The 26,036-nt window shown below is 41.0% G+C and overlaps 1 protein-coding gene across 1 annotated transcript in view; it reads left to right on the forward strand.

Moving 5' to 3' along the window:
- The window catches only part of LOC129859452 (E3 ubiquitin-protein ligase RNF152-like), a 107,350-nt gene extending 81,661 nt beyond the window's left edge, over positions 1-25,689 (forward strand). The window contains exon 2 of the mRNA XM_055929266.1: positions 20,680-25,689. Within this exon, the coding sequence (XP_055785241.1) occupies positions 21,155-21,796 (642 nt within the window). The 5' untranslated portion in view covers positions 20,680-21,154 and the 3' untranslated portion in view covers positions 21,797-25,689. The remainder of the gene's footprint in view (positions 1-20,679) is intronic.
- Positions 25,690-26,036: the final 347 nt, after the last annotated feature.

A 26,036-nucleotide genomic window follows, 5' to 3' on the forward strand; every position in this document is an offset into this window, starting at 1 on the left:
GCTGACCAACTGGCAAGTGTCTTCACTGACATTTGCAACCTGTCCCTGACTGAGTCTGTAATACCAACATGTTTCAAGCAGACCACCATAGTCCCTGTGCCCAAGAACACTAACATGTCTGTAGCCATGAAGTGCTTTGAAAGGCTGGTATTGGCTCGCATCAACACCATACCAGAAACCCTATACCCACTCCAGTTTGCATACCGCCCAAACAGATCCATAGATCATGCAATCTCTATGATGCAATCTCAATCTCTGCAATCTCTAAGGAACACCTATGTGAGAATGCTATTCATTGACTACAGGTCAGCGTTCAACACCATAGTGCTCTCAAAGCTGATCACTAAGCTAAGGACCCTGGGACTAAACACCTCCCTATGTAACTGGATCCTGGACTTCCTGACTGTCCGCCCCCAGGTGGTAAGGGTAGGTAACAACACATCCGCCACACTGATCCTCAACACGGGGGCCCCTTAGGGGTGCGTGCTCAGTCCCCTCCTGTACTCCCTGTTCACTCATGACTGCATGGCCAGTCACGACTCCCAACACCATCATTAATACGTTTGCAGATGACACAACAGTGGTAGGCCTGATCACCGACAACGAGAAGACCTGGCCGTGTAGTGCCAGGATAACAACCTCTTCCTCAACGTGATCAAGACAAAGGAGATGATTGTGGTCTACAGGAAAAGGAGGACCAAGCACGTTCCCATTCTCATCGACGGGGCTGTAGTGGAGCAGGTTGAGAGCTTCAAGTTCCTTGGTGTCCACATCAACAACAAACTATCATGGTCCAAACACACCAAGGCAGTCGTGAAGATGGCACGACAAAGCCTATTCCCCGTCGATGAAAAGATTTGGCATGGGTCCTCAGATACTCAAAGGGTTCTACAGCTGCACCATCGAGAGCATCCTGACTGGTTGCACCACTGCCTGGTATGACAACTGCTCGGCCTCTGACCGCAAGACACAACAGAGGGTAGTGCGTACGGCCCAATACATCACTGGGGCCAAGCTTCCTGCCATCCAGGACCTCTATACCAGGCGGTGTCAGAGGAAGGCACTAAAAATTGTCAAAGACTCCAGCCACCCTAGTCATAGACTGTTCTCTCTGCCACCGCACAGCAAGCAGTACCGGAGAGCAAAGCCTAGGCCCAAAAGGCTTCTTAACAGCTTCTGCTACCCAGACTATTTGCATTGCCCCCTCTCCTTTTTTACGCTGCTGATACTTTCTGTTTATTATCTATGCATAGTCACTTTATTTCTACCTACATGTATGTATTACCTCAATTGCCCTGACTAATGGGTGCCTCCGCACATTGACTCTATACCGGTACCACCTGTATATAGCCTCGCTACTGTTATTTTACTGCTGCTCTTGAATTACTTGTTGGTTAAGGGGCTTGTAAGTAAGCATTTCACTGTTGTGTTCAGCGCATGTGACAAATACCATTTGATATGTTGAAACTGTTACTTACTGTTCGCTAAACAATGTCCATTACAAGCTAGAACACTTTACAATGCAAGAAGATACCGGTAGCTTCCAGCTTTGTAGGCAAATTTTCCTTGTTAGCTTACAGCTGAAGTTAAAATCAATTCACTACCCTGGTACCTTGTTTGTGATAATACCGTAACTCAAAATATTGCTGATTTCAAAGCTGATTGTCACCAAAAACTTTATTCATTCACTTTGTCTCCCGATCCTTACCTCTCTCAGTCAAGATCATATTTGCTCAAGCTTTGAACTTTGTGAATGATGTCATGGGTCTCGAAGAGAGAGCGCACAGCTTTATCAATTATGATATTGCTTATTTTATGCAAATGTTGAAATCAGCCAAAAGAGCTCAATAACTAAATGAATGCACATACTCCTATTGAATATGACTAGGCTACATCTTGATTTACCAAGTTTATCAATAGACTACAGATTTACCATTCGAATCACATTGAATTGTGGAAGGTATTATATTGGCCTACTATAGCAAGAGGTTACAGCCTCCGGAAGGCCTCGGAGAGTTCACTCAAGAGGTTTAACAACTTCTTGGGCACTATTTAATGGCATCTCCTTGCAGGAGATTTGTGATGCAGCTTGTTGGGCATCCTCTCTTATGTGATTATACCAGCTAGACATCACTGCGCCTACTTTGTGTGTTGGGAGTGATTACAGCCTGGAGTGTTGGAGCCTCTGATACGGTTAGACTACCTGGCTTCGGAGAGCATGTTGCCATACGGGAGTTGGCCATATCCCGCATGTGAGATATTGAAAGGTATAATTGAAAGAGAACTTAAGGTTACTTCCGTAACCTCGGTTCTCTGATACAGTTCCTTACAAAAGTATTCATCCACCTTGGCATTTTTCCTATTTTGTTGCATTACAACCTGTAATTTAAATAGATTTTTATTTGGATTTTGTGTAAATAGTCCAAAGTGGTGAAGCGAAATGAAAAAAAGAACATGTTTCAAACAAAAAAAAAACTGAAAAGTGGTGTGCGCAATCGTATTCACCCTCTTTGCTATGAAGACCCTACATAAGATCTGGAGCAACCAATTACCTTTAGAAGTCACACAATTTGTTAAATAAAGTCCACCTGTGTGCAATCTAAGTGTCACATGATCTGTCACATGATCTCAGTATATATACACCTGTTCTGACAGTCTGCAACACCCCAGAGTCTGCAACACCACTAAGCAAGGGGCACCACCAAGCAAGTGGCACCATGAAGACCAAGGAGCTCTCCAAACAGGTCAGGGACAAGGTTGTGGTGACGTACAGATCAGGGTTGGGTTATAAAAAAATATCAGAAACTTTGAACATCCCACGGATCACCATTAAATCCATTATAAAAAAATGGAAAGAATATGGCACCACAACAAACCTGTCAAGACATGACCATCCACCAAAACCCACAGACCAGGCAAGGAAGGCATTAATCAGAGAGGCAACAAAGCGACCGAAGATAACCCTGAAGGAGCTGCAAAGCTCCACATCGGAGATTGGAGTATCTGTCCATAGGACCACTTTCAGTCCTTGGGTAGGCAGATGGAGTCTGGAAGGCAATCAAGGAATCTTTGTGTTGTCTGAGAATGTATAGCTCAACTTTTGATGCTCCTTGGTTGGGGTCTGAGCAGATTATTTGTTGCGATTGCAAACGTAATAAAATGGTTATCCAATAGTCCAGGTTAATGAGGAAAAACATTAAGATCCACAACATTTATTCCATGGGCCAAAATTAGGTCCAGAGTATGACTGTGACAGTGAGTAGGTCCAGAGACATGTTGGACAAAACCCACTGAGTCGATGATGGCTCCGAAAGCCTTTTAGAGTGGGTCTGTGGACTTTTCCATGTGAATATTAAAATCACCAAAAATGTGAATACTATCTGCTATGACTACAAGGTCCGATAGGTATTCAGGGAACTCAATGAGGAACGTTGTATACGGCCCAAGAGGCCTGTTAACAGTAGCCATAAAAAGTGATTGAGTAGGCTGCATAGATTTCATGACTAGAAGCTCAAAAGACGAAAGACGTCGTTTTTTTTTGTGTAAATTTAAATTTGCCGTCGCAAATGTTAGCAACACCTCCGCCTTTGTGGGATGCACGGGGGATATGGTCACTAGTGTAACCAGGAGGTGAGGCCTCATTTAAAACAGTAAATTCATCAGGCTTAAGCCATGTTTCAGTCAGGTCAATCACATCAAGATTATGATCAGTGATTAGTTCATTGACTAGAACTGCCTTTGAAGTGAGGGATCTAACATTAAGTAGCCCTATTTTGAGATTTGAGGTATCACGATCTCTTTCAATAATGGCAGGAATGGAGGAGGTCTTTATTCTAGTGAGATTGCTCAGGCGAACACCACCATGTTTAGTTTTGCCCACCCTAGGTCGAGGCACAGACACGGTCTCAATGGGGATAGCTTAGCTGACTACACTGACTGTGCTAGTGGCAGACTCCACTAAGCTGGCACGCTGGCTAACAGCCTATTTCATTGTGAAACTAGAGAGTTAGAGCCCTGTCTATGTTGGTAGATAAGATGAGAGTACCCCTCCAGCTAGGATGGAGTCCGTCACTCCTCAACAGGCCAGGCTTGGTCCTGTTTGTGGGTGAGTTCCAGAAAGAGGGCCAATTATCTACAAATTCTATCTTTTGGGAGGGGCAGAAAACCGTTTTCAACCAGCAATTGAGTTGTGAAACTGCTGTAGAGCTCATCACTCCCCCTAACTGGGAGGGTGCCAGAGACAATTACTTGATGCCGACACATCTTTCTAGCTGATTTACATGTTGAAGCTATGTTGCGCTTGGTGACCTCTGACTGTTTCATCCTAAAATCGTTGGTGCCGACGTGGATAACAATATCTCTATACTCGTCAGTTTTAGCTTTAGCCAGCACCATCTTCAGATTAGCCTTAATGTCGGTAGCCCTGCCCCCTGGTAAACAGTGTATGATTGCTGGATGATTCGTTTTAAGTCTAAAACTGCGGGTAATGTAGTCGCCAATGACTAGGATTTTCAATTTGTCAGAGCTAATGGTGGGAAGCTTCGGCGTCTCAGACCCCGTAACGGGAGGAGTAGAGACCAGAGAAGGCTCGGCCTAAGACTCCTACTCGCAGCTAGGCACAGTCAAGTTAGTGTATGTAAACTTCAGACCCACTAGAATTGTGACACAGTGAATGATAAGTGAAATAATCTGTCTGTAAACTATTTTTGGAAAAATTACTTTTGTCATGCAGAAAGTAGATGTCCTAACCGACATGCAAAATCTATAGTTTGTTAACAAGAAATTTGTGGAGTGGTTGAAAATGTAGTTTTAATGACTCCAACCTAAGTGTATGTAAACTTCCGACTTCAACTCTATATAGGATGTCATTTGGGATGTAGACCTTAACTCTTATCTGGGTGGGTGGCTGTTGATTGGTTTGTAAATTGTCTAATTTTAAGTCAATATTATCTATGGGTGGTTAACTTTACATGATTGGAGTCTCTGTAGTTGGTACACACAGCATGGATTATATCTTTAGTAGCTAGCTACCTCTGCACCGGTTTAACAACACAATGATCTATTATGCGAGAGCAAGAGAGAGTGAGAAACTTCATTGGACATGCATTTGGACATTGAATTGTTATTCGTTTTTTGGCAGATATTTCTTTTAGAACCTAAATTTTCATGTGCTTTAATAACAAATGTGTATGCCATCTGTAAATATGTAAGAATAGAATTTCCTAGACAGGAACCTGACAGGAACGTTCCCACTAGCCATGATTGGCCGATATAATGGATTGGCTGTACATGCTGAGAGATGAGTTCTGATTGGTCTGCCATGTAGCACGTTTTTGTCTATAACATGAGCTGCTCAGTATGCGTAGATAATCCTTTCTACCTCTGCTTTTTTTTAAAGCATTGCTGCTGCTCTCAACAACATTGCTGCCCAGAATTTAGCAGGCGCTATAGACAAAGATCAGTGTGAAAAGTTGTGATGGACTACATTCGGCGTACGGTCAGTGTGAACCGGAGTGACTAGACACATCAACGGGCCAAACAAGTTGTAGCTTGCTTCAAATCAAACAGAAAAGACACACTGCCGTGAAGCATTCAACCATGTATACGGGTAAGAGTCTAGCTACATTTTCTGATATTAAACATTTCTAATTTTGTCAAAGTCATTTTCATTGCAAGTTAAAGCGTACTGGTAGCTAGCTAGCAAATGTCAGCTGGCTGGCTTGATAGCTAACGTTACGTGCATGTCCTGTGTAGTAATTTTATTTTTATCTCAGAAAACCATTTGCATTGCTAGTTATATCCTTATGATAACTTGTTAGCTAACATTGAACATAGTTGCTTAGCTTTAGCTACCTGCAGATTCATTCTCCGGCATTTCATGGTGGGTAGCTATGACAATCTGTTTGTACTGTAGCTGCGGTTTAGAATTATGGTTCATTGTTTAGCTAACCAGCTAGATGTCTAAACAATAGACTCCACTTTGCAAGAGAATGATTACATGACACATCAAGTTAGCCAGGTGTGTCTGGGAGTGAGTACTGCCATCTATTGTATTTCATGATTATGTGTACATATCTAGACAATAGTGACCCATCCTCTTAGCTAGATGTGGCTTGCGGGTGGTTGTAGCATTTATTTATTTCACACACCCATCAATTTAGACAACTGTCTGGGTAAGCATCTAATAATTATGAAATATATTTTATCTGGATACTTTCAAAGTCAGATCAGGATATAGGCCAAGGACAATATAAAGTGTAGTTTTTCCTTATTGTAGGCTACTACTTAAACCGCTGTAACAATGGAGGAGGTAACAATTAACTCATTAGGATTTTGGGGCACCACGGGAGTGGTTGTTTAAAGATTTTACCATCTCCTGAATTAAACTCTAAAGGTCTTTATCTATCACATCCATAAAACAGTCAACGTATTAAATTATAACCTCTTATTATATCATCATTCTGAACAGTCACAACCTTCTTGGATCTGCAAAAACCCCAGCCTTACTTATTAAGTACTACACAAATTGTTTTAATTATTTATTTACTAGCTAACTAATTAATAACAAAGAATAAACACACACTTAATACATGAGAAAAAGTTCCCTAGCGTACTGACACAATATGGTGGCTTTTTACACAACGACATGGAGAGAGTGAAAAGCTCTTGCAGACTTCCCCAGAAAGACTCACAGCTGTAATCGCTAGTGATTCGAACATGTATTGACTCAGGGGGTTGAATACTAATGTAATCAAGATATGTTAGTGTTTTATATTTCAGAAATGTTTTACATGACATACTATTTTGTGTAGATCCTTGAAAAATGGGGTGTGAATACTTTCTGAATGGAATGTATTTGATCTGATTGTTGTAGCGAACGTCCTCTACTTTCACCATACGTGTTGAATAAGCTTGATACCTCTGGCAGTGTTATTTCAAAGATTATTTTCAACAGCAAACCAGTTTGACCCACTGAGAGTTTTACACTGGAGAGGGACTCGAAGGCTTAAGAGTTGTAGTGCAGATGTTTTACTGTTACTGTGGTTATAATGACAAAGTAGCCGGTGTTGATCTTGAGAAGGTGAAAAGAAACAGTTTCAGGGCTGGAAACAGAAACGAACTACAATATTATCTCTCTCGCATATATCTCTACTCCTTCACTAGAACACCAAGCAACATTTGTGACGACACTCAAGTATCTTCCAATGTTAGATCTCCGCTTGCCTCCCTCTGTTTCTAGATATCAGTTTGACTGATGGAGTGAGGGAAGCTTTGCCTTTCGTTAGTCTAGAATCTAGTGTGTTCAGTAAATACGTTTTAAAGCCGTGTGTGTTTGAAGACTATAGTGTGTGCTCGTGTGTGTTTGAAGATCGTCTAATAGCGGCGACCATCAAAAATAAATGGATTGATCAAGTTTTAGTAGAATATAAAGTGTGTATAAGCATTAGTAGAACATCAAGTGTTAGAAGTCCTCTCATGCTGTAGTGCTGTGCTGCTCGAGTGAAGAAGGTCAAGCTGCCTCTTTCAGTGTGTGCAGGCTTGTGTGTGCACACACTGACATTCCGGGGACTTGTCAGGACATTCTGGTCCTGATAATGTAGGAAAACATGTACACAAACACACACACACTCCTGCTGCGTTACCTGTCGATGTGTGAATGAACTCATTATCAGTCCTGAGTGGTGTGTGTAAAGTACCAGCTGGTTAGCAACAGGATATGCTATTTCAAATAGGCACGTTCTTTTCTCCCCTGCAACTCATCCCCAGGTTATTGCTGTAAAATGTCTTTTTTTCTGTCAATGTACCTGGTAAAATAATGGTTACTCAACAACTCTAAGCGGCGCCCTGTAAAAATCTGTTTTATTTTTTTACAAAAAATTACATTTATTGGTAACACTTTACATTAAGTTGCCCCTATTAGTATGCAATTAACACAGTAATGACTGAGTTAACATAGTTACACTATATAATTACATGGCAATAGGGTTGTTGCAGATTCCGTTATTACACAATTGGAACAAGGAATGTGTAATTACACATTCACTTGCTGAAGGGTATTCCACGTGTGTAACCACTCATGTAATTACACATTTTCTTGTTCCAATATGTAACTAATGTTTTGTAATTACACGTTTGAAAGTCACCTGTGAACTACCATGTTAATGACGCTAACCTGTAATACCAGGGTTGATAAACAGGCTAGGGCCTGGTAACAACAATTGTAACAAGGCACACCCAGTCATTAACAGGTCCTTTTCAATTTGTGTATTTCTATGTTATGACCTGGCTCAAAGGCTATACCGAATGAAGTGTAATGTGAGAACAGTGTAGTTACATAGAATTTACTTGATATTCTCATGTATCTACTCAGGAGCAATTAACTTAATGTACAGTGACACCACTATGTAGTTACAATGTAACAGCCTTTGCAGACAATAGGCTAACCAGGAGAAATTGGTTGACAGGAGATTATTAGGTGTAACCAGTTTAGGTACAATGTACTACTCTTCAACAACCAACTTTGTAATTACAATGTTGTTACAAGGGATATACTGCACATGTATTTACAATGTACTTAACCAGGAGAAACCAACTTCATGTAAAGTGAAGTGACATTTTAATTAATTTGTAATTACAATGTAACAACCTTTGCAACAATAGGCTAACCAGGAGAAATAAGGAGAGAGTCGAATATTTTTCAGGTGGACTTTTCTTTAATCGATTTGAAAAATGTATATTCAAAAATGTATATTCAAACCATTCAAAGTCAATATCCGGTTTCAGACTTTATCGGCCTATGCATATGGGTGTTTTGAATGAATCATTACCTTAGACCGCGTTGTCCATTTTGAGCCCAAGCCCCCCCCCCCATAAAAAACTGAATTAAAATAATGATTTTGCTATTATACAACACTTAGCCTACCACATATTATGCATGGCAGAGAAACATTAAAAACAAAAACTGATTTAACATGTCTTTGGTACATAATTGGTCTAGCTTAAACTCCAAAATTAAACAAATTATATTAATCACCATTGAATGTGGACTGTATTATTATGCATACTGAATAGACTGGTTACCTTATACTAAGCTCCAAACATTTTATCCATGAGTCTGGGAGAGAAGGTATAGGCCTAGGGCCTAGGCAATGCAATTGATTGCGCAGGGTGGCATACAGAGTTAGCCTACAATTATAGTGAATTTGTTTTTCATTTCAAATAGCCTAGTAAGAGGGCATTTTTTTATATTTTCATAATTAATAGGCTGACACATTACCTTTTTAGCTACAGAATATCTCACCACCATGTGTTTCCACCTCCTCCCCTCTCTCCTTCATTATTTTCTCAAGAGCGCAGAGAGAGGGGCTGTCAAATATGTTTTGTTGTGAAAACATCTTACTATCGATGTTCCCCCCAACAGATTTCACTTGGTTTTCCAAATGAATCACTGGGTAGCTGCAGGAACAGGGTTGGATAGCCCATGGCATACAGAGTTTGGGTGTAATATCACCAGTTGCACAGCAAGAAGATGCATGCTCCTAAAACAGTGGTTGACTGTGTGGAGTGAGAGAACCGGAGTAGCCTACATGGCATGAGAACCGGAGGGAAAGTGGCTTTCATCAGCTAATCGAGACATTGATGACATGCATTTTTTCTCCTGCCTATTTGATAATGGGCCATTCTAAATCAAAACTAATTTGACATTAGTAAAGACGAGATTACATTGAGAATAGTCTGATGGGTGTAAATAAACTCAGCAAAAAAAGAAATGTGCCTTTTTAAGGACCCTGTCTTTCAAAGATCACTTGTAAAAATCCAAATAACTTCACAGATCTTCAATGTAAAGGATTTAAACACTGTTTCCCATGCTTGTTCAATGATCTATAAATACTGTATATAATGAACATGCACCTGTGGAACGGTCGTTAAGACACTAATAGCTTGCAGACAGTAGGCAATTAAGGTCACAGTTATGAAAACTTAGGACACTAAAGAGGCCTTTCTATGCCCAGAGTCCCTGCTCATCTGCGTGAATGTGCCTTAGGCATGCTGCAAGGAGGCATGAGGACTGCAGATGTGGCCACGGCAATAAATTGCAATGTCCGTACTGTGAGACACCTAAGACAGTCCTACAGGGTGACAGGACGGACAGCTGATCAGTTGAATCTGGTTAGATATTACTATAATATTTATCTTGTTTGCTTGCAAGCCACGACTGACATCAAGCAAAGGATACTAAACCTGGATAGGTGGATATAAGCTTCTTATTATTTCACATTGAGTTAACAACATTAAGGCCGGATTCAATCCAACGGCTATGCACCTGGTAAAGACAATGTTCCCATGGTTATGGAGACCGCATGCATATATCCGCTAGTGCTGTGCGATTAACTAAAATGTCATTTTTCGAGTTATTAAACAACTAATTGACCAACATCAGTTCAATTTCTTGAATTCCATTAAGTTTTGCTATTTTTGTGTGCCCAAAACACAATTTCTCAAATCATTCACGAAGGAAATCAAGTAAAAAAAACTGTTGGATGTTGGGCTGAAGGGAGATGTAGTTTTCATTAAGCAAATATTCAACCCAATTCATCACAGAAACGTGGTAATTAACTACAATGACCACCATTGGTTTTGTTTTTTTCCCGGCTCCGGATAACCTAACGTGTATACAACATGTATACAACACAACGCCGAGAAGGATCGAGACAGTTCATGAAAGTATGCCTTATCTACTTTGAAGAACTAGTAAAATATGTTTGTCAGACAGCCCCGAGGCATACTTAGGTAGGCTAGCCTAGCTAAATAGGATGACTAAAGACAGAAATTTTATAGGGAGCACAGAGATAACTTTAGATGTTCTGGCTGGCTGGCTGCTACTGCCTGAGCAGAGATGAGACGATGACTGAAGCCCTTTCCTGCAGAATGACTAGTGCCCTCTAGTGTCCTCATGGGTGGAATATTATTAATATTTTTCATAATTTCATAATTTCATAATCAATAAACATTATTTATTAACCAATGAAATTCTGGTGTTTCTTTGTCAAATGGTTTTGTTATATTTCTGTCTTATGTGGTGTATTTAAAGTGTAATATTGGGAGGCAAACGCAACATGTAATACATGGTACAGGTGTATTTTCTTTAAACCCGTAACCATGTGACCCTGATTTAGCTCACTGCAGTAAAAGGTTAAGGAATGAAAAATAATAAAGTAATCAAATAAAAACTAATATACACAACTGAAATATTTTATTATTTCATAATAATTTCCAATTTGTCTGTTGATGTCTACTCAATGTTGATCTGGCAATGGAATGTTTTCAATGTTTTGGCAATTGAATGTTCACAATTTTCAGCTGTAGAATTTCCATCAAAAAGCTCTAAAATCATTGTAATGTCATTCTTCTTTAAAAAAATGTATCAAACCGACTCGACCTCAAAAAGCACTAATAGCTCAGCTAATATCAGCTCAATTGGAAATTCCCACATGAAGATATACTACAGTTTACTATACAATACTACAGTACTTACTATAGAATTAACCTGTAGTATACTGTAGAATATTATCCTCTACCGCTTCACCTTCCCGGATCCGGGATCCTCCTCATCAAAAAAGCTGACTAGCACAGCCTAGCCTAGCGCCACAGGGATATCATATAATATAATTTCATGAAATCACAAGTCCAATACAGCAAATGAAAGATAAACATCTTGTGAATCATTTCATCATTCATCAATCAGCCATCATTTCCAATTTTTTTTATGTTTTACAGCGACAACACAATATATATTTATATTAGCTCACCACAATAGCCAAACACACAATGCCATTTATTCACCGCCAACATAGCTTTCACATAACCCACAAATAGATAAAATTAATCACTAACCTTTGAACAACTTCATCAGATGACAGTTTTATAACATGTTATACAATACATTTATGTTTTGTTCGAAAATGAGCATATTTAGAGCTACAAATCGTGGTTTTACATTGTGAATACGTAGCCATAATGCACCAAATTGTCCGGACAAATTTTGGACAGTCACGTAATCTAACCAAAAAACTCATCATAAACTTTACTAAAAAATACATGTTGTACAGCAAATGAAAGATACACTGGTTTTTAATGCAACCGCTGTGTTAGATTTAAAAAAATAACTTTAGTACAACGTACAGCATGCAATATTGTGAGACAGCGCCCAGCAATTCTCCGCCTTGTTGGAGCCAACATAAACCACAAAAATACGAAATAACATCATAAATATTCTCTTACCTTTGACGATCTTCCATCAGAATGTAGTGCAAGTAGTCCTAGTCCCAGAATAAATCGTTGTTTTGTTTTAGAATGTCAATTTCTTCTGTCGAATTAGCAACTTTGGCTAGCCATGTGGAGCGCACATGTCCAAGAACTCATGGCACATGGAACGAAAAATTCCAAAATTGACAATAAACGTCGAATAAACTGGTCAAACTCGGTTGAAAACATCATAAAGATGGATTTTTCTCATATGTATAAAATAAAGTCCGAGCCGGAGCATTTCGTTGTGTATACCTAACACATTTGTGAAGACCATGTGGGGTTCCCTGGTGCGCAGTTGAATACTGCCAATAAGGCGGACCTGTCACTTCAAAAGCTCTCATTCGGTCTCACATCAAGCTAGACACCCCATTCAACATTCTACTGCCTGTTGACATCTAGTGGAAGGCGTATGAAGTGCATACAGATCCATAAATATAAGGCGTTTGAATAGGCAGGCCCTGACACAGAGCCCCATTTTCAGAATTTTCACTTCCTGTTTGGAAGTTTGCTGCCAAATGAGTTCTGTTTTACTCACAGATATAATTCAACCAGTTTTAGAAACTTCAGAGTGTTTTCTATCCAATAGTAATAATAATATGCATATTGTATGATCTAGAACAGAGTACGAGGCCGTTTAACCTGTCTAGGATCAGCGTGGCGCTAGCGGCACACCCCCCCCCCCACTGAAAAACCAGTGCCGCGAAATTCAAAAAAAATATTTTTTTAAAATATTTAACTTTCACACATTAAAGTCCAATACAGCTAATGAAAGACACAGATCTTGTGAATCCAGTCAACATTTCCGATTTTTAAAATGTTTTACAGGGAAGACACAATATGTAAAGATGTACATCTATTACCTAAAAACACATTAGCATAATCCACCATCTTTTATTTGTCCACCAACACCAGTAGCCATCACCAATTCGGCTAAACTAAGATATTTATAGCCCCTAACCAACAAAAAAACTCATTAGATGACAGTCTGATAACATATTTATGGTATGGGATAGGTTTTGTTAGAAAAAAGTGCATATTTCAGGTAGATGGCATAGTTTACAATTGCACCCACCATCACAAATGGACTAGAATAATTACAATGAGCAACGTGTTTACCTAACTACTAATCATCAAACATTTCGTAAAAATACACAGCATACACGAATCGAAAGACACAGATCCTGTGAATACAGACAATATTTCAGATTTTCTAAGTGTCTTACAGCGAAAACACAATAAATCGTTATATTAGCTTAGCACATAGCAATTAGCAGCCCAGCATTGATTCTAGCCAAAGTGAGCGATAAAAGTCAACATCGCCAAAAGATATTAATTTTTTCACTAACCTTCTCAGAATTCTTCCGATGACACTCCTGTAACATCACATTACAACATGCATATACAGTTTGATCGAAAATGTTTATATTTAGCCACCAAAATCATGGTTAGACAATGTGAAATGTAGACAAGCTGGTAAAGAAAAAGTCCTTGCGCCACTTAGACAGTGATCTACTCTTATACATAAATACTCATAAACGTGACTAAAAAATATAGGGTGGACAGGGATTGATAGACAATTTAATTCTTAATACAATTGCGTTATTACATTTTTTAATTTATCCTTACTTTTCAATACAGTTTGCGCCAAGCGAAGCTACGTCAAAAAACATGGCGTCCTAAGCCACTAAAATGTTTCGACAGAAACACGATTTATCATAATAAAAATGTCCTACCTTGAGCTGTTCTTCCATCAGTATCTTGGGCAAAGGATCCTTTCTTGGGAGAAATCGTCTTTTGGTGGAAAGCTGTCCTCTTGCCATGTGGAAATGTCAACTGCGTTCGGGATGAACTGAAAAGCGTGCCCAACTTTTCACATCGTTGCAAAAATAAATGTCCCAAAATCGCACTAAACGGATATAAATTGCTATAAAACGCTTTAAATTAACTACCTTATGATGTTTTTAACTCCTATAACGAGTGAAAAGATGACCGGAGAAATATAACAGGCTAAACTAACGCTTGGAACAGGTGCGCGCCGGTGTCCTCTAGGCTCATGACGCAGCTCCCAAAGAATGACTAGCTTCAGGGTTTTTTCATTTGTAGGGCCTGTGAACGCGCAATCGACCCCGTTGGAATCGTCATCACGTAAAGGCATCCAGGGGAAGACGTAAGAAGTGTCCGTATAGTCATAGCAACGACAGTGCCCTTTTAAATGACTTCAGAAGAGTGGCCAACATTTCTCAAATCTGACTCCATGTCAGGGAAATTGCTGTAGAATGGGCTCTGTTCCACTTAGAGACAAAATTTCAACTCCTATAGAAACTATAGACTGTTTTCTATCCAATAATAATAATAATATGCATATTGTACGATCAAGGATTTTGTGGGAAGCCGTTTAAAAAATTAGCCAAATTAGCATAAATAGTCTAAACAGCGCCCCCATCCCCAACAGGTTAATTTGGGCACAATTTTTTCCCAAAGTGAAAACAGCGCCCCCTATTAAGAAGAAGTTATAGTACACACTATATTATCCCTCAATCATGTGTAGTACTGACTATATAATATTGTAGTACACTGTAGAATACTATAATACACACTCCTATCCCTCGATCATGTGTAGAACATTGCCGATTTTAGCATGTAAGTCTTGTTGGAGCAAAGTAAATTAAGTGTTATGCATGCCAGCAAAGCCACTACACAACACAACACTAAACAATACATGATTTGCTGTCTTTAGTCCACAAAAACACTACAGTAAATACTACAGTAAATTCCACAAAAACACTACAGTGTTTATACATTTACAAGGTAGGCACTTCCTTTGGGTGGACAGCACAGTTATGATAACATTGTTTATCCTCAGAAAGACCACTTTCTCAAATGATTAACGCCACATTATTTCTCAATTTTCGATGGAAATTTCTATGGAAATTTAGCCAGCTGAGACATTCAATTAATAAGTATGGCTCTATTGTTGTATCTAGTCTGTCCAGTTTTCCAGTGGGTGTGTGGGCCAGAGCCCAGATAGTACCGATGCCTGGCAGGCTCTCGTACTGCTGATGGGGACTCTGTGTGTGTGTGTGTGTGCTGATGGAGACTGGCTCCTCAAGCTGGAAATTGGCATAATGTGTCCTACAGCGGTCTGCTGCACAGGCCTCTATCAGGGATTCCATCTGTCCTGGACACACACAAACACACATACACTTTTCAGAATCGAGATGCCTCCTTCGATGCGTCTTCTCTGTTCGCCTGTGTGCTTTAACTTGCGGTGTGTAAGAAAAACGGAGTGTAATTGAGATTAATTGTTGAGTGGAGGATTAACATAGGATTGAGTGTGGAGCGTAAAAGTACTTGATAACTCAGTCAAGGGTTTGTCCTAGACCTAGCCTCATGCCTTGTAATGTCAACTAACCTCCTAGTTTCAATGTACAGAGAGTAAGAGTTTGACTCTCTGCCAGAGTTTTTTTTCTTAGTACCTGTGTTAAGTCGTTCACACCAGCTTTTACCCCCAAGCCATAAGACTGCTAAATATACTGAACAAAATATAAAGTGTTGGTCCCATGTTTTATGAGCTGAAATAAAAGATCCCAGAATATTTCCATACACACAAAAAACATATCTCTCAAATGTTCTGCATTTATGTTAGTGAGGATTTTTACTTTGCCAAGATAATCCATCCACCAGACCAGGTGTGGCATATCAAGAGGCTAATTAAACAGCATGAACATTACAGAGGTACACCTTATGCTGAGGAAAATAAAAGGCCACTCTAAAATGTGCAGTTTTGTGACACAACACAATGCCACCGATGTCTCAAGTTTGTGAGAGCGTGCAATTGTAATGCTGACTGCAGGAATGTCCACCAGAGCTGTTGCCAGATAATTGAAAGTTAAATTCTTTACCATAAGCCGAGCGTCATTTTAGAGAATTTGGCATTACATCCAACCGGACTAAAAACCGCAGACCATGTGTAACCACGCCAGCCCAGGACCTTCACATCTGGCTTATTCACCTGCAGGATTGTATGAGACAAGACAACTGAGGAAACTGAGGAGCATTTATGTCTGTAATAAAGCTCTTTTGTGGGTAAAAACTCATTATGATTGACTGGGCCTGGCTCCCAAGTGGGTGGGCCTATGCCCTCCCAGGCCCACCCATGGCTGTGCTCCTGCCCTGTCATGTGAAATCCATAGATAAGTGCCTAAGGATTTTATTTAAACTGACAGATTTCCTTATATGAACTGTAACTCAGTAAAATCTTGAAATTGTTGCATGTTGCCTTTATATTTCTGTTCAGTATAGTTAGTCTGGGTAGCTATTTGGTTAACTCTTTAACCATCTGCATTGATAGTCCTTTTTTGCACTGTTTTTTGTCTCATCACATGCGCTGCTGCTACTGTTTATTATCTGTCACTTTATTCCTAGTTATATGTACTTATCTACCTCAATTACCTCGTACCCATGCACATCAACTCACATCAACTGGTACCCTGCGTATATAGCTAAGTTATTGTTATTCATTTTGTATTCATTATTACATGTTTTACTTTTCTATTTCTCAATTTTCTTTCTCTGCATTGTCACTGTTAGTCTACACCTGTTGTTTACGAAGCATTTGACGAATAAGGGAAATAGGGAAATAGTGTGCCATTTTGGACTCAAACCTGGTCCTCTGTTTCTGAAGGTAATAGGTGTTAACCTGGGTTTCTTTTTCCTTCCCCTCCTCTCTTCCTTTGTCTTCCTCCCCTGCTACATTCCTCACCCTCTCTGACTTGCTCCAACAAGTTTAGCATTTTTGAGAATGTGTGTGTGTGTGTCCCTGGTTATTTTCAGCAGCTGTCAGTGAGGAGGAGTGAACTTTCTTCCCTCTGCTGATTGTCCTTGCTGTGGAGCGAGACAGGGGAGACTGGAGGGACAGAGAGTGTGTTTGTATGTTACAGCCCCTCTCAGCTGAGGGAGTGTGTCTGTCCTTTCAGATGGTCCCAGGGGCCAGAAGGGCTGCGAAGAGGGGACAGGGGGCATGAGTTGGGCACTCACCATCATTACTAAATCATATTCCCTTCCTTGCACAGTCATATGATATGATGGACCAAACCTTGGCTTATATTAAGACTTTTTCAAATTCATTCACAGTTGCTTTTGAGGGTTTTCTAGAGGATGTTTAGGAATTAGATTTGTCATAGCTACTATATTTCTGCTCAGTGACAGTGAGGTGTGTTCTCTCCCACACTAGGTGTAATGGGAAAATGAGTCACAGAACTATAATGTCAGAGAAAGGGAGTGAGAGAGAGGGTAAATAACAGAGAATAGAGGGGAGAGGGAAGTGGATGAAGGAGTTAAGGAGAGAAGAGTGGAAGAGTGGGTGTATGGGAATATTGAATCACAAAGAATTTCTGCCAGATCAAAGCTAATCCTTATTTTAGGAAGGGTTTTTACTAATACCCCTGGTTGTCTTACCCCTCAAAGGCAGGGCTCTGTTTATCTTTCTCTCTTCATCTGCCTCTTCTCTCCCTCTTCTTCTCCATCAGTCTCTCAGCCCTCTCTCTCATCCCCTTCAACTTTAAATTACAGATTTTTCTGCATTTGACTTGACTTTGACATGGTGGTAGAGAACGCAGAATGATTTAGAGAAACTAGGTCACGCGGATAGTGAGGAGAGAAGTGGGTATCGCGTCAGGACCAACTCAGAAAGATGCATTTTGCCTGGGAAGGGATTGAGGGAGAGAGGATAAGAGAGGGGGGGATGCTAACCACTCCAAATGGGTTGTGTTAACAATGGATTCAGCAACCTAACGAGTCAGACACCTTTGTATCCCAAATGGCACACTATTCCCTAACTAGTGCACTACTTTTGAACAGGGCCTATAGGGAATGGGATGCCATTTGGGACAACTTTTTTTTGTCTTTTCCACATGGACGTCTTCACAATGGCTGCAAGTCCATTACAACGTGGGAACAAACAGGTGTAAGAGCTGAGGGGTTTAACTTGACAAGATCTAATTTGGCAATACTGTTGACATGACTGTAGAGCTCTCCAATCTCCTTCCTGGACAGCTACCATCCTGTCGGTTTTCATTCCTCACACGATAGGAACTTATTTCCTCCAACGTTATAATGAAAAGGTACCTCTCGGTCCCAAACCACAAGTTTTCTGGAGACTTGTGGGAGGAGTGCTGATGAAGTCTCCCACTGTATGTGCTTTCAGTAGCCTGATTGTGTCCAGACTGAGGAGAAGTCCTGACCATCTCATGAAGTGGTCAGCCAGATCTGAACACAATCAGACCACAAAGCGACGTTTGTGCGTCTAGACCCTTCTTTTCAATGCAATATTTGTTTTCTGATAGCAGAAGTTGCATGTAAGGGTCAAGTGTAGACACTACCCCAGTTACTAAGACATGTGGCCAATACCGTACAAGCTACAGTGTCCCTATAAGGCTTAGAGATGGAAGAGGAAAGACAAATCTCAATTTACTTTGAGTCCAAACCTCATTTCACACTCCCAACTCACAGGAAAATAAAGCGTAGGAAGAGATCCTCATTAGCATTTTAACAGCAATATTTTGACAGAACCTAATCATCTGCAAATGTACATGGATTAACTAACATGGCTGATATGATTATGCAAGATGAAGTTTGTGAGTAAGAAAAACCAAAACAAACTTTCACAGAGCCTGTGCAAACTAATGGGGTATTAAACAGATCACAACACTTCCTTTGCACCTTTGGGAGTTCACCCTCACATTTCAAGTTCTCCATGAAAGCAGGCTGCTAAGAGAAGGACAAACTAATTTGCTTTCATGGAGGACTGACTTGAATTGTGAGGATGACCACACCATTTATTTTCACCATGAGGAAAACCTATTGGTTTTCAATCCAAAGTTGCAAAGAAATGTTGTGATCTGTTTAATTAACACTTAAGAGCCAAACAAAATTGATGAAAAAGTGGTGGTATAGCAGCAACAGCGGCATCTAGTGATCAAAATCTGATACTTCCACACTTCTTTATGGTAAATAATGCAGACGACTTCAATGACTAATTTCTCTGAACAGTGGGAAAAAAACATCAGATTCACAGGGAATACATTACATAGTATAAAGACACAATGCTCCAAACTGCATCTTTATAATACTTGTCAAGCATAGAGAACTGATACTGTATACTGGTTGTTGAGGTGGGATTGCCGTGGGGGATCTGTGGGTTGCTTTTGACAAATATTTTTATTCCTCATGCCTTACTCATGGGTAGGATGAAGTTTGTTCCAAATCGGATGTTGGGTACTATATTTATTTAATATTATCTGAATCCTGTAAATTAAAATGGGCAATTTGGGTGCAATCATTTAGCTATATTTCCCTGAAATCATTTCAAATTTAAACAAAATAATGTTTCAGAAATGCCAATCCTACCTGTTTCTAAGTACAGGAACGATTTCAGAACAATCTGAGATGGTAGGTGTCATGGCTTGCTGAAATGACATGGAATGAATCACTTTGACCACTGCGCCACCCGGAGCCCCAAGGCACTGCATCACTACATCACCCTGGTTTGAATCCAGGCTGGCTTGAATCAAGTCTGTATCACAACCAGCCGTGATTGGGAGTCCCGATCACAATTCACCCAGTGTGTGTGTGTGTCTGTTTGAGTGTGTGTGTGTGTGTGTGTGTGTGTGTGTGTGTGTGTGTGTGTGTGTGTGTGTGTGTGTGTGTGTGTGTGTGTGGCGCGCAGCCCAGGGGGAAATGAGGGAGACAAAGGCTGCCTACTAAATGGCACCCTATTCCCCATTTCCCAAGTCTCTGGTCAAAAGCAGGGCACTATATTTGGAATAGGGTGCTATTTGGGACACACGCAAAGCCAACATGCTCCTGCTGTTAGAAGTGATGCCACTTCTAAACACACACGCTTTGATTTTTTTTATTTTACAAGGTAGGCCAGTTGAGAACAAGTTCTCATTTACAACTGCGACCTGGCCAAGATAAAGCAAAGCAGTGCGACAAAAACAACACACATAAACAAACGTACAGTCAATAACACAATAGAAATATCTATGTACAGTTGACCAAATGTAGAAGATTAGGGAGGTAAGGCAATAACTAGGCCATAGAGGCGAAATAATTACATTTTAGCATTAACACTGGAGTGATAGATGTGCAGATGATGATGTGCAAGTAGAGATACTGGGGTGCAAAAGAGCAAGAAGATAAATAACAATATGGGGAGGAGGTAGTTGGGTGTGCTATTTACAGATTGGCTGTGTACAGGTACATTGATCGGTAAGCTGCTCTAACAACTGATGATTAACATCTGAACCCTCTCTGACTCGTGGTCCTCTTCAGCCCATTAATGCTGCCGTCCTCTCTCTTGTTTCACAGATGAACCACCATGTGACCTTGATCGTCCTGTGACATCACACCGACACTGAGACGGCGGGTGGGTGGAAGGACACACACGGAGGGACGCAGAGCAGAGCACAGAGAGGAGAGCACAGGAGAGGCTACATACTTAAACAGCGCAGCTTTGCTCTGAGGAAGATTGTAGAGCCCCTTGTAGAGGATCTTGATACCATTTGGCTTTCTGCTAATACAGTCAAATAATAAGAGACTGTTCTTCTTGTCATCCTGGTTTGTGTTGCAGTACACTAAAACACCAGCCTTTTACAACAAAGGGTTCCCAGCACCTTTTCATTTGTTTACGCAAGAGGATAAGAGTTCTCGTTCTCGCCTCCTTCTGAAACTAGCCTTGTGAAAACCGCTTATTCTGTTCATAGTAAGTGAAACGAAACGTGAGCTTAACGGTCAGTCTGCTCGACCAGGCTATCAAGGACCCATAATAACAATCCATAACAAAATGGAGACTCTGTCTCTCTCGCAGGACTCCATCTTGGAGTGTCAGATCTGTTTTAACTACTACAGCCCGCGGCGGAGGCCCAAGCTGCTGGACTGCAGACACACGTGCTGCTCCGTGTGCCTGACCCAGATGAGGTCCAGCCAGAAAGAGATCCGATGCCCCTGGTGCCGCGGCGTCACCAAACTCCCCGCCGGCTTTTCCGTCTCCCAGCTCCCCGACGACCCCGACATCATCACCGTTATCGCCATTCCGCACGCCTCTGAGCACACGCCGGTCTATATCCGCCTGCCTAGCAACGGCTGCTACATGCTGCCCCTGCCCGTCGCCAAGGAAAGGGCACTGTTACCCGGCGAACTGGGCTGCCGGTTCTTGCCAGGTGGCAGTGGGCAGCAGAAGGTGGATGTGGCGGTGGTGGCTATGCCTGAGTTGCAGCCCTTGGGTCTGGGGATGAGTCTCGAAGGCCTGGAGGAGACAGAGAGAAGGGGAGTCGGGGGAGGTGGTGGTGGAGGGGGGAAGGGCTCCACGTGGTCCGGGGTGTGTACAGTGATCCTGGTAGCCTGCGTCCTGCTCTTTCTCCTGGGAATCGTGCTCCACAACATGTCCTGTATCTCTAAGCGCTTTACTGTCATCTCCTGCGGCTGAAGGGAGGGGCCAGAAAGCATGTCAATTAACATGCCCCTCCCACCCCCTACTGTGGCTCCACCCCTCCTCAGCCAGGACAATGACGAGAATAAGCGATTTTACACATATCAGGGTTGGCCAAGGTAACTGCCGACAGACACACAGAGGGTGACAGGGAGAGAGAAAGAGAGGACAACCACGAACAAACTAGGGAAAGAAACTTGCCTCCAATTGTTGACTTGGAGTTATTCTGGATACAAATGCAAATACTCTCTCCCTCTGATTTGGGGTACCCTGTGGACCTATGGACCTGGGGCCTATGGTAATTCGCCATGGCTGATATGTCCTGGTCTGTTTCTTTCTGTGGTCAGTAGAGTTACTTCAGTCAGTGATCATGTTGTTTAGCTAAGTGTCAGTACTGAGTACATATCTCCAGCTGGAGCTGCAATATACAGTGTTAGGACTTTTTGGCAGACCTGCGATCAAATACTTTCAAAATCTTTTCAAAAACTTTAAGGGATTGCTTGAGTCTGTCTGGAGTGACAGGTGGGCAGGGTTTGGCGTTTTGGGACTTTTCTATTGGTTTATTAAGCAAGGCGAGTATAAACAGGCACAGATTTATTTTACATTGATTTTTCAAGTAATTGAAACCCAGATCTGCTTCTAGGCTGCTTTTGTCTTTGCTGCGATTTAGCAGTGTATACATTAACTATGTACAGTCCACCGAACCACCTTTGGCCAAGTGTTGTTCATAAAGGGACTGAACAATCAATACTGGTGGTGGTGGATCACTGTGGGATGTGTCCAAAATGGCACCCTATTCCTCATATAGTGCTCTATTTTGACCAGGGCCTATAGGGCTCTGGTCAAACGTAGTGCACTTGATGAACAAGTATTTCGCTGCACCTTAGATAACATCTGCAAATCTGTGTTTTCTTTATTTGATATTGGGAATAGGGTGCCATTTGGGATACAAGCCTGTGTTTCTTATTTTCTCAGAATCACTCTAATGTTCTGAAAACAGTGTTTACTTTACTGTTGCTCCAATTTGTAATGCCGTACTGTATGTATGTATGTGTTGGTATTTTGATCAATAATGTGTTAAACACAAAAACAGGGAAATATGTGATTGTGTGTTGTGCTATATACATATAAACCAGCCTATATTTGACAGAAAGCACACACTACATGTATTCAGTAGCCAGCCAGCCTAAAGTAATAATGATTAAGTTACTGTTGAGTCTTACAATTATTTGCCTAACCCCAATGCCCTTCACTGAGAACAGATGGTCATTGCTTTTAATATTGAACTCTCTCACTTAGTCCCAAATGGCACCCTGTTCCCTATATAGTGCACTACTTTTGACAGGTCAAAAGTAGTGCACTATATAGGGAACGGGGTGCCATTTAGGAAGCATCCTATGACGCCCACACACTATCTCTACTATCAATCTCCCTTTAGGTTAATATTATAGTTGATGTTTGTATGGGGGGTGTTGGTTCACAGTGAGGTGGAGTGTGGGTGCTGGGAGGGGTTAGGAGTGGGCGGGTGGGGAGTCCCAGTCTTAATGCTAATTGCATTGATTTCTGAACCGTTTTAAATACTTTCTCTTCTATGCCGGTGTTTCTCTTCTTCTCTATGTGTTTCAAATGGCATACCATTCCCTGTATAGTGCACTACTTTCAACCGGGGCCGGTAGTGCCCTGGTCAAAGTTGTGCACTATAATTTGGAATAGGGTGCAATGTGGGACACATCCCATGTCTTTGTTGTTGTTGCCAAAATTATTGTGATCCAGTTTCTACTGTATTAAAGCAATTGAGTGTAAACACCAACAAACAAACAGGGTGAACGATTTTGTATAGCAGCCATGTACAGAATGATTGTATTTATCCTAATTGTCCTTCTTTCTATTTGTGTTCTACATGTTTACTTATGTCTGTCTGTAATAGTAGCCTGGTCTAGAATCAACTCTTATTGCAGCAGGTTAGAACCCTTGGTGGACAGTGTTTGGTAAATATGTGGTTGGACTGGTCTAGGATCAGTGCTAAAGACAGTGGGTTATTTAGGCACTTTGTTAGGTTTCCAAAATTCCAGTAACTTTCCCAACATTCCCCGCTTTTCCAGAAATCCTGGTTGGAACCAATCACAGCCAGAGAAAGGGGAGGAGGTTGTAGAAATTAGAGACTTCAGTGGTTGTGGGGATTGGCTGTTTAGCTCTTACCTAGGGATAATTGCACTGGGTTTTTAGGCTAGCTATTAAACTGAGATTGTGCCATCTCACTTACCGACTGGCTTTTTAAGGAGTCCAATATGGAGTTACATTAGTGCCAAACATAGTAGCAGTCCAGGAGTTCTGTTTCATGTTTAGAGGGGAGGGATAGAGAAAGCGTATGTGCCAAATGGCACCCTATTCCCTTTAAATTGCACTACTTTTTACCAGGGCCCGAAAGTGCACTATATAGGGAATAGGGTGCAGTTTGGGAAGCAGCATGACATAGAGGTCATGCAGAGGTTCCATCATGGTGGCTCAATAGCTGACAACTTTTTTTTCACTTATTCACTTTTTCACTTGTAACAGACATTTTGAGGTGGTGCATATGAGTCAACAAAGGAGCAATTGATTGTCAGCTATTGATTAATTGATCTAATGATACATAAGTCACCCTGAGTATTGTTATATTAGACAAACACTGGAGATGTATTGAAAATGCTGTAAATGTATGGTGACAATAAACCAGACTAGTTCAGTTACATTGTCTGCAGGTAGATACCGCAGTAAACAGCATAAACAGTACCCACTGGGCATAAAGTAGTTGAATCGATGTTGTTTGAATCAACGTGGAAAACTGATTTGATTTGGGAAAAAAGTCATCAGTGTAAAGACATTTTAGATTTTTTTCATCCAACTTTTAACCTAAATCCAATGACCTGGTGACATTTTGCTGTTGAATTTACCAAATGTAAATCAAAATTAGATTTTGAACTAACATGTGTGCCCAGTGGGTAGTTAATATGGACGCAACTCAAGGCCTCACACCCAGCCAGGCTTTGGTTTGGTTCCCAAAAAACGACCGATTCCCTATATAGTGCTGTACTTTTGACCAGAGTCCTCTGGGTGTCTGTCTCCATCATATCTAGCCCCTTATCTGAAGGTCTAACGGCCAAAGGATTTCTTTAGGTCAGCGGTGGCTGTTGAGGGGAGGATGGCTCATAGATTGGAATGGAAAGTTACCTTTCCATGTATTCCATTCCAGCCATTACAATGGGCCTCTCGTCGGGTTTAAAGTGGCACCAGCCACCACTGCTTTAGATCAGTGTTGGTTGATGTAATAATACTTACAGCCAGTCAAATGACTTGAACCAATGGACTCAATGTGTTGGAAAGCCCTGTTGTACTGCCAATAGATCCATTGTTAAAAGATGCAATGCATGATGTGATGTTGCTTGGATGGAGTTAGTAGAGGTTGTGGTCTCGTATGCAAATGAAGGTAAAGAGGACTGTCAAATAATATAGTTATAAAAGGTGTCTTTGCACAACGTTTGATGAAGCATTAGAATGGGGATTTTTGCACTGCGTCCCTGAGTAGAATATGTGTCCCAAATGGCACCCTATTCCTTATATAGTGCACTACTTTTGATCAGAGCCCTATGAACCTTGGTCAAAAGTAGTGCACTATATAGGAAAGTGGGAGCCAATTAGGACAAACAATGGATACATGTTCTCGCATTTCTATCCCTAGAACACCTGTACAGTATGATAATGAGAGAGGGAAGGAGACCTAGGGTTGTCAGTCTGCTTGTGTGTTTGTCAGTCAGTGATGTACATTTCCTATAGTAGTTTCTGTTTGTGTCAGGGTTGACAGAAAAACACAGCTGTTTCAGTGACCTATTAAATAAACCATATGAAATTAACCAGCACTCTTTTCTCGTATTTATTTTTTTCGACAACTATTTGTTATTTTTAATCAATTAATACTCTAAAGAATAACAGACCCAGCAGCCGAGTTAGTTGGGGGCACAGAGTTGAACAGCAGACAGAGAAGCGTGAAGGAATATAATGGTTTTACTTACAGTGCTTGTAAGCCCACAGTCCAAACTTGATAGTGAAGACATGTATACATTTTCTGTCTAGGTATTCAAGGCAAAATAAATAGTTGAAGGTCAAGTTTGCTAACTACCTCTCTCAAAGAGTGCAGTGTATAAAGTCAGAACATCTGCTGTCTCAGCCACTGCCTGTCAACAAGGGTGTACCCCAAGGC

This window comes from Salvelinus fontinalis, chromosome 7 (genome assembly GCF_029448725.1).
Source record: "Salvelinus fontinalis isolate EN_2023a chromosome 7, ASM2944872v1, whole genome shotgun sequence".
In the NCBI taxonomy this organism is placed as follows: Eukaryota; Metazoa; Chordata; class Actinopteri; order Salmoniformes; family Salmonidae; genus Salvelinus; species Salvelinus fontinalis.